Genomic DNA, 10,580 nt, shown 5'->3' on the forward strand with positions numbered 1-10,580 from the left:
TTGTGCATCCCTTCTATTTAACTTGAAAAGGAAATTAATAATTATGGTCTTTACAAAGGTGAAATAAGCCTGTAGTTTATATAAAATGAGTCTATTGTCACTAATATTTGAGAATAAATAGAAGTTTTCTGTATTTCAGCACAGTCCTGCTGCTAAATGTAGCCAGTATTCACTTTTGATATTTTAACAAAAATACAACTAATGACTGCGCTCAATATTTTCAGCAGGTGACTTACATGATGTAAATGCGATGTAAAGTGTACATTTTAAATTTTGCTCATCTAATGGTGAAACTGCAACAAATGGAGGACTCATCCGTTCACTGTTACCTTTCCCAAGCAGATCAGGGAACTACGGTGGCCTTTCAATACCAAAAAGGGTGTGACGTAAACACTGTTTCACAACTCCCGCCACTCTTCCAAGCTGCCGTTTCCTTCTTCTTCTTCTGCTTTGTTGGTTTATGCTTCAGATGTGGGCAGAGCTACTGCTTCAAAACGTGTAACATGTTCATTTGAACTGCTACAGACACATTTTGGCACAAGATGGCGGCCTCTGTAATGGCAGGGCCTTTATTACCACCACATTGGCAGGAAAAGCTTCGCCAGTGGCAATTTCTAGCCCTCCGAGTTCACTTTGCACTTCACATCTTATTCTGGCATCTTCCTCATTCTACTCCAGAGAGCACTCTTCACAATAAAAACATGTCAAATAAAATAATAAAGATATTAGAGTTCATTAATGTTGGATTCTGTACCTGATATGAAGTGGTCACTACACATCATGAGACAAACAGTTAAACAGCTATCTATACCATTTTACATTTTTATGAATACAGCCAGTGAAGATATATACGTTGCCTTACATTTTGCCATGGTATATATGATATACACGGTATGTCTATGGATTTGAACAGTGTGGCTTCTTTCCAAAAATTGAGTTGTTTTTTTTGTTCCCTCTTCAGCTGAGAAGAAGAGGGGAAAAAAGGGTGTTTATACTCTAACACCTCATTTAACATTTACCATGGTTTTTGGATTGTTCTGATGCTTCATCAGTCACGTTCCCAGTGTGCTGTACTCTGCTCAGTGACCACATCGATCATCAACTCCTCGGCCATACAGCTGACTTTGTTGCATTAAAACACATGACCTCAAACGCAACACACGCGCACATAGCAGGTGATTAACAAGTTGCATGTGGTCCTTTGCCTCTGGGGACTCAGGGGCTTGTTTGACTCCGGTCTCCGAGGGCTTCGACAACACACCATCTGCTGGAGAGTGTTGTGGAGATCTGACTGTGCCAGATGGAACTGCAGCCAAATGATTGGCGACGGTCATGGCAGCATGTAGAGCGTGTAGTGACCTGAGGAGCTGCAGCGTCAGTGCGCCACAATCTGCAACGCTCCAGGAGTCTGTGAGCCGATAATGACACACTCAGTTTGATACAGGGGAGAGGAAGACTAATGTCTTCAATAATCCACATCGCCACTAGGGGTGAGCAAGATATATCTTGGAAGATAATATTGTGATTGTTGTTTTAAAGATTAAAGGATAATTTTTTGCCTATATAGCGCCACATAGCTTTTACAAAGATGACTGATGCACAAATTACTCTCTGTTGAATACAGCTTTTCTTCAATGGGTCTATCAGTAAGAGGAAGGGAGTGCAATATTCATATATTAATTCAGCTCTAGAAGGACGGCGCTGCTCATCACTGTTCATCAAGCTTGTCTTTTCCCTTGACATGGCCATCGTTTAGCATGGATGAGGAGACGAGATGGATGGAGCTGAAGTATTGGCATTTTAATTAGTCTCGTCTTGATGGAAGGACATGTTCATTTTATAACATTGTGCAGAAGTATTTGCCTTCATCTTAAGTTATTTAAATATGGCTTTGGGGTCTTCGTTACAATTTTAGTGCCGCGTTCACAAAGTAGCCATCCTGGTTTTCTGAATTGACAGCTGCAAGTAGAAAATATAAAGACAGTAACATAGGTCATGTCTGTGCAGGGAGATGATGAGTGTGAGGCTTTTACAAACATAAGCCCAATCACCTGCCACAAAGGCACAGGCAGGATGCACGTAGGTAGACAGGTCAGGTAGTAACCCATCATTCACATGGTTCATATCAAATTATTTAAAGGTGCATTATGTAATAAATCTAAAGCAACTGGCCGTAAAATCATCCTAATATGTCACAGACTCAGGAATAATGTTCATATAACCAACTGAACTCACCAACAACAACAGTACAGCCAAAATAAGACTGCAAATCATGTTTATGTTTTGAAATCATGTTTTGGCATGTGGTGCCACCTGCCGCCGTCTACCAATCATTGCAGACAGTAGAGTCTCAGCTGCCGAGCAACCACAGGTTGCCAGTTACGTCAAAAAACGAAACCTAAAAGACCTCTGTATTTTGAATTTGAATCTAGTAACCGTTTTTGGCCACATTCTCACATATGGTGCCTTTAACATGTTTCTTGTCTTTTTTTTTAAAGACAACTTTATTCATTGACAGTATCATGGCATGGCAATTCTCTTTTTTAAAAACAAGTAGCATGGGGTTTTTAATACAAAGTCACAGCAACTTGGTCTGAAAATGTTGTGTCTTGATTCTTTCAATTTGATTGTAACTGTGGATAAAAAAAAAAAACTAACTGTGTCACCAGGCATCAGCAGTGCTGACTCAGAGGAGCGGCTCATGAACTGGCTGCTGGGAAAGGACCGCTACAACCCGCTCATCCGTCCGGCCGTTAACAGGACCGAAAGAGTTACGGTGAAGCTCCAAGTGTCTCTTGCGCAGCTCATCAGTGTGGTAAGACATCAGCACTTCCACATGCACCAAACATACTGCCATACCCTTCAGTAGCAATATAGCAAAGGTTCAATATACACCCACTGACCACTTTATTAGGTTCAAAGGACACTTGATAATTTCTAGCACAGGTTTAATTTGTTGTTGCCTTTCTATCATCTCAAACCAGTCTGGTCATTCTCCTCTGACTGCCAGCATCAAGGAAGCATTTTTCATCATTGAATTACCACTCACTGGATATTTTCTTCCCTTCTGATCATTCTCTGTAACCCTCCCTAGAGATGGATGTGTGTGAAAACCCCAGTAGATCAGCAGTTTTCTGAAACACTGAGAGACCAGCCAGTCTGGCACTAGCAACCGCGTCACATTCAAAGATACAGCATGGACCCAGATACACGAGACAAGACAGGAGCGTTGTTTAAGAGTTTTAAAGCTCAAAATTGTGTCAAAAAACAAAGGATGCACAAGGCATGACGAACAACAAGGAAGGAACAAGAGTGTGGGAACAAACAACGCACAGGCGATGAACAAAGGGAGGGAGACACCTATATAGGGGAAGAGGGAACCATGGCCAGGTGCAGGTGATCAGGAATCACACCAGGTGCAGACATTTAGGTGATCAGAAGAGACAGAGTGCAGAGAACCCTCACCAAAATAAAACAGGATGTGTACCTAATAAAGTGGCTGCAAAGGGTGGGTATTGCACAAACACAAGTATAACACACATACATATAATTGCTGTTCACACTTTAACAAGCGCTTGTTATTTTCTGCCCATGAACAAACACAAAAAAACAATTAATACGTTTTTTTTTTTCCAAATAACAATATCCAATTATATGACATGTATCACATTAAAGGTGCATTATGTAATAAATCTAAAGCAACTGGCCATTAAATCCTCCTAATATGTCACAGAGACTCAGGAATAATGTTCATATAACAAACTGAACTCACCAACAACAACAGTACAGACAAAATATTTGCATTAAAAAAAATCTTTTGCAGACTGCAAATCATGTTTATGTTTCGAAATCATGTTTTTGCATGTGGTGCCACCTACCGCCGTCTACCAATCATTGCAGTCAGTAGAGTCTCAGCTGCCGATCAACCACGGGTTGCCAGTTACGTGAGAAAACGAAACCTAAAATAGCTTGGTGTTTTGAATTTGAATGTAGTAACGGTTTTTGGCCACATTCTTGGCCACATTCTTACACATGGCACCTTTAATTATCTGTATCCAAAACACGTTTTTGGTCATATCACCCACCAATCGTAGATATGTGTTGGAGCAAGATGAAGATGGAATCAGAAAAGGAAAGGAAGAGGATGATAGAAAACGGCTTTGAGAACACAGTTTATCTCCAATCCAGCCTGCGTTGAGCAGGACGGATGAAGCCAAGGGTGGATCAGTGGTCAGCTGTGATCTCTGCTTGTGTCACGTACAGATTGAAACTTCAGCACATTGCATTAAAAGGGGCCATAAAGTTGTTTTACCCACAGTGTCAGAGGCTCCCCTCAGATTTACAGTAGAGGCTCCTCCCAGCTGCAGTCCAAGGCAGCGAGGCTCATTCACCGGCTCAGTTTATGAGTTTCCATTGTAGCCCTGTGGGGCAATTGGCATTTGGTCCCACTTTTATTGGAATTGTATGTCAGGACAGTGTCATGACAGAGCTATAAACAAGCATGTTAACAAGCAATATGAGAAGAGATACAGTGTCTTTTGACCCTTTAAAACCCCTTTCCTGAATAAAGGCTTTTAAAAGGGTTCTTGGTGGAGCCCTCCAAAAGGGTTCCAGGTGGAATCTTTATAAAAGGGTTCTACCTGGAGCCAAAAAGGGTTCTCCTATGAGGACAAGCTAAAGAACCTTATATGGTTCTACTTAGCAGTTTTATTTCTAAGAGTGTACAATTTAGAATACTTAAGGTATAGCAGGATGATACACCTTAGTCATACAGTGTTTATAAGTTCTGGTTTGCAGTTAACGTTGCTGGTGCTCATACTGACACTTAGTGCAGGAGATAGTAATTCATCCTGTGTGACTCGACTGAACTGTAAAAACAACAGAGACCAATGACTTCTTGTTCCCAGTGGTAATAACTGCAGTGTTAACTGTATATTGATACAGTAAGGGAGTTAAACTATCTATCTTGCTATTTTAGCCATTTATTTCAGGGGACAGTCAGAAACAGGCTCAGTGAAAACATGGCTACCAGCAGGAACATCGGAAAAAACTGATTACATCCACTTCACAAAAGGTTAATTTAATAAAAGCTTAGTCTTAAGAATATGTTTGCTCTTTTATATCACCGTTAATGACCCTTTCAGACAGGAAATTGAGATGTGTGTCTGTAAACCTCTCCACCAGTTTACACTAATGATACAACAACTAAAATGTCAGCACCCACGTGTCGTGTTGAGAACTAACTTCGACCTTCATTATACATTTTCAGAATGAAAGGGAGCAGATCATGACCACAAATGTCTGGATCACTCAGGTGAGTGTGATGAAATTCAGTCTTATAAGCTATTTGTAACCTCTTGTCTTGTTAATTGACTTTCTCCCTGAACTTGAATTAAACCATATCACCTTTGCTCTCATCAAAATGGAATCAACTGCTTCTATGATTGCGCACCAGGTATTTTATTGATAATGAAGCATGTAATTAGAAATGACGGTCAGACTTCATGGCCTGGTCTCTGTGTGTCTCTGCAGCACTGGGTGGATTACAGGCTCTCATGGGACCCCGCAAAGTACGAAGGCATCGACAAGCTGCGTATTCCATCCAGACACATATGGCTGCCAGATATTGTTCTGTACAACAAGTAAGCATCGCTGGAGCGGCCTTTTGTCATGAGAAAAGCTCTGTTTGTTTGAGAAACCCTTGTCATTTAAAATATAAGGGGGTTATTCAAGAGGAAGATTTTGTCTTGTTTTCTTCCTCATTCCATCCTGTATTTCTGAACAGAATCATCAACTCTATCTTACTACACTCTTAGAAATAAGGGTTCCAAAAGGGTCCTTCTACAAGGGCTGAGGTCCTACCTGGAATCATTTGCTTCTGAAAAACCCTTTCCCGAAGAAAGGGTTTTTCAAGGGTTCTTGGTAACACTGATGGTTCCAGTAAGAACCATTTTGATCCAGAGAACCCTTTAAAGCCACTTTCCTGAATAAAGGGTTTTAAAAGGGTTCTTGGTGGAACCCTCCAAAAGGGTTCCAGGTGGAATCTTTATAAAATGGTTCTACCTGGAGCCAAAAAGGGTTCTCCTATGAGGACCACCCAAAGAACCTTATAAGGTTCTGCTTAGCCCTTTTATTTCTAAGATTGCACATATCCATCTGACAAGACTGAGTAAATGTTATAAAATTTAATTATAAGCAAGCTCTCCTTGCTCACTCTTCTGACATCTCCAGGTTACTTTCTGCACCAGAGATTATACAGATTTCTGTCTATGTGGTTGAATCCAATACAATTATCTTTTTTCTTGCCTAAACTTCAGAGGCTGATCAACAGGCTCTCAAAAAATATATTTTTCTTTCTTCTGTTTCTGATAGTGCCGATGGTACCTATGAGGTGACTGTCTTCACCAACGCCATTGTTCTTTTCAATGGCAGCATCAACTGGCTCCCTCCGGCCATCTACAAAAGCGCCTGTAAGATCGAGGTGAAGCACTTTCCCTTTGACCAGCAGAACTGCACCCTCAAGTTCCGCTCTTGGACATACGACCACACTGAGATTGACCTGATCTTGAAATCTGAAGCGGCGAGCATGGACGATTTCACTCCCAGCGGCGAGTGGGATATTTTGGCACTTCCAGGCAGACGGACTGTCAGCTCGCTGGATCCCACTTACGTAGATCTAACGTATGACTTCATCATCAAGAGAAAGCCCCTTTTCTACACCATAAACCTAATCATCCCCTGTGTTTTGATCACCTCTCTGGCCATCCTGGTCTTCTACTTGCCTTCAGACTGTGGCGAGAAAATGACCCTCTGCATCTCTGTGCTTTTGGCTCTCACTGTGTTCCTGCTTTTAATCTCCAAGATTGTTCCTCCCACCTCACTGGACGTGCCTCTGATTGGCAAGTACCTGATGTTCACCATGGTGCTGGTGACCTTCTCCATCATCACCAGTGTGTGTGTGCTCAACGTGCACCACCGCTCTCCCAGCACCCACACTATGCCTTCCTGGGTCAAGATGGTATTTCTTGTCAAACTTCCTGCCTTACTCTTCATGAGACGCCCTCACAACAACTCCGCCCGCCAGCGTCTTCGACACCAGCGCTGCCTATGTACAAGGAGAGCCATTTTGGGTATAGGTTACCCAGTCGCATCCCAAACAGGCATTACCATGTCATCTTCCGCCCTGCTGACCTCTGACTCTACCTTCTCCACCCCAGGACACAAAAATGCAGCTCATTCAATGGGCTACAGCCACTACAACAGGAAGGAAGACTTACACTCCACAGATTACCTTCCCGCTGGTTTCACCTCCACCAAGGACCTTCATCAGAGAAGCACCTCGGAGTGGGCTGCTGATGTCCAGGAGGCGGTGAACGGGGTCCGCTTTGTGGCTGAGCACATGATGGGAGATGATGATGATCAGAGTGTATGTATACAATGAATCCAAAAGTGTTCAATGTTTAATGTCATTGCAGCATTTAATTAGAAATATGTAATAGCCATATACTTTTTCTATTAAGGTTATAAACTTTATATAGCGTAAACAATATAATACTCTTTATTTCTTCATTGTTTCAAAGCTCCTTTTTTGGATTCAGTACAAGAATCTAAAAGAAAAACTCTGACTCCCTCCATTATTTATGTTCTACTAGTTTACTGCTCAGAAGAAGCTTAGCAAAAATATTCTTCTTACTTTAACCAGTAAAACAGTTTACAGTTTATGCACTGTATCTATAGTCCTTATCCTCCTACATTGATCCTAATCTGGTTAAATAAACGTAACCAGGTGTGTTTATATAGGCGCAATAACATTTACTATACGGTCTTTGACCTCTGAGGTGCAGGGAGGAATACCACTAACCATAAGTAGTGGCTGTGTCAAGTCAGACTTGCACTAATCAATTGCTTCCCCTGACAAATCAATAAATTGGGGGAAGGGACCTTGAGAAATGAGAAATGGTCCTTTTCAAAATCTAACAAAGGACAGCATTGAAAGTAGGGCAAAGGGTCAGTAGATATTTCAGAGTGTGTCTCACCAAGGGATGGTCCTTACAAGGATATAACATGCATATGTCCCCATTCAAATATTACATCACTTACTCAGTTTCCTTATTTTTTTTACTTCCAATTCAGTTTAATTGTTGGCCAGCACACAACTTTAGTATTCAACATTTCACACGTTCTGCCCCCCCCTGCTCTGCTCATTCATTTATTTCCCATTTGTTTGTATTTGCAGGTGATAGAGGACTGGAAGTACGTGGCCATGGTCGTGGACCGGATGTTCCTGTGGATCTTTGTGATAGTGTGTGTGGTGGGAACCCTGGGTCTCTTTCTTCAGCCCCTCTTCCAGAGTCAGATTATTCCCCATCAGCAACCCAGTTCAGACACGCCACGCATCTGATGAAAGACAACGGGAAACTGAGCAACTTTGGAGTCTTTACTGAACAACTGAGCTGTTAAAAACATTTGAATAGATATTGTGTGTGTGTGTATACTTGTATTTGTTTCCTCTTCAAAACCTTTTCTGGCACCAGTAGTACTCATTGAGACCAAAACCTGATTCTACTGAGACAGAACCTCTTTTCTGAGTTAAGGGCTACCATTTAAGTTTAGGGTTAGGCATTAAGTGGTTATGGTTAAGGTAAGGGTTAATGATTTGTTTAAAGGGCTACTTGGTTAGAGTTAGGGTTAGGGTTAGGGTTAGGGTTACCCAAAAACACACATACACCCATAGAGGTTTTTTTTCTCTCATTCCCACAACAACAGAGGAAGTTGGGGCTGAAAAAAACGACAAAAAGTTGGCGTCAAAGTGACTACCTTCAAAGAAAATAAAAGCCATACACTGCTCTTTACTGTGTTTCTGTCAATTATAACAAGTTTTATGACTAACATATCTGAAAAAAAATAAAACCCAACTCTGTAAAAGAATGTGAATTAAGCAAACATAGCAGCGTCATAATTGCTTTAACTTTACTATTAATTTGACCAAATGGGGGGAAAATGGGTGTGTGAGTGTGAGTGTGTGTGTGTGTGTGTCATTGACATCAAATTCCACCAATATGGCACCTGAGGGGTTCACAGGTAAATTAAAAAAATTTATATGTAGAGCAATGGAAAATACAGGCTTTTTTGTCAGAGACAAATATGAATAAAATTGCCTTGAGAACATTTCCCTTCATAACTACAAAGGACTGCTCCAATACTGGCTATAACGTAGCCTTCAGTGTACACAATTATGCAAGACATCACACACACACATGCTGAACTGTCGCAGGATTATAACCAATGTGACAGGATACGAGTGATGAGTCTTGCTTGTAAGTTATATTACCAAAATGTGATGTGCAATGAGAAGAATAAATAAAAAAAGACAGTGTATCAGTGTTGTGATTTAGTTGTTCATACGCCCGATAAGAGTCTTAAACTTGTCAGCGACTTGCCAAAGTGCTGGGTTAATCTACGTAATGTTGCCAGTGATAAAATGTGTCCACAATGAGCTCGTACCTTTTCTGAAGATGAAGATGGGCCAAGTTCATCTCACACAAAGTGGGATCAAGCAACATATTCTGCTGATACAGCAAAATGTTATAGTTGCAGCTTATTTGTATCAGACAAATATGTTATGGTCACTGATTTGGGCCTTCACACCACAATGGATTTCTGTTAAGTGCTTATTAGTACAGATGGGCGAGTGCAGGAACACAATTACTGTTCAATAAACAGTGCTGAGTGGGCTCGTTAGAGATTCTGCAGAATGTTGGTTCTGTGATAGCAATCAGTATCCAGTTAATGACCGAGTGTGCTTTACTTTATTCTCTGCGTGCAGTTTTCGTCGTCATTTGTTTTCTTTTTCACTCACCTGTTCATGTCCTGCGATTAGTGAAGACACAATGCCGTGTCACATCTTACCCATCAATAATTCACCATCTGTTTCAGTTTCAAGCAAAGGAGGTGGTGGCGGGGCAGATCTTCTTTCATCACTCGGTGTAAGGTCCCATTAGTCACTATGCTTATATCATCAGTCCCTACACTCAAGGAATAAGAGTTCCAAAAGGGTTCTTCTACAAGGGCTGAAGTTCTACCTGGAACCATTTGCTTCTGAAAAACCCTTTCCCGAAGAAAGGGTTTTTCAAGGGTTCTTGGTAACGCTAATGGTTCCAGTAAGAACCATTTTGATCCAGAGAACCCTTTAAAACCCCTTTCCTCAATAAAGGGTTTTAAAAGGGTTCTTGGTAACACGGAGGGTTCCAGGCGGAAGGTTCTACCTGGAACCAAAAAGGGTTCTCCTATGAGGACAAGCCGAAGAACCTTATATGGTTCTAGTTAGCACTTTTAATTCTAAGAGTGTAGTAAGTGATACACTGAAACTGTCAGATATGCAAGCGTGTGTTTCCAACAATGATTTGCCATGATAAACATATAGTCAACCGTATGAAGTACATCTCTTCATGGCAACAACTGGTATTTTTGAGACTGATCTACTGGGATTTGTACCCACAACCATCTCTCGTGTTTACAGAGAATGGTCTGAAAAAAAGAAAATATCCTGTGAGCTTCAGTTCCCTGTGGAAAAAATACAG

The 10,580-nt window shown here is 41.2% G+C and overlaps 1 protein-coding gene across 1 annotated transcript; it reads left to right on the forward strand.

Annotated features, from left to right (window-relative positions):
- Nucleotides 1-2,680: 2,680 nt before the first annotated feature.
- On the forward strand, nucleotides 2,681-8,401 carry chrnb4 (cholinergic receptor, nicotinic, beta 4 (neuronal); the record flags this gene model as incomplete). The annotated part of the gene is made up of 5 exons (XM_083901220.1): nucleotides 2,681-2,815; nucleotides 5,270-5,314; nucleotides 5,533-5,642; nucleotides 6,373-7,426; nucleotides 8,237-8,401. Exons 1-5 carry the CDS (start codon nucleotides 2,702-2,704, stop codon nucleotides 8,399-8,401), a joined length of 1,488 nt encoding a protein of 495 aa, XP_083757346.1. The 5' UTR covers nucleotides 2,681-2,701.
- Between the last annotated feature and the right edge of the window lie 2,179 nt (nucleotides 8,402-10,580).

Source organism: Microchirus variegatus, assembly GCF_963457635.1.
Source record: "Microchirus variegatus genome assembly, chromosome: 14".
Taxonomy (NCBI): Eukaryota; Metazoa; Chordata; class Actinopteri; order Pleuronectiformes; family Soleidae; genus Microchirus; species Microchirus variegatus.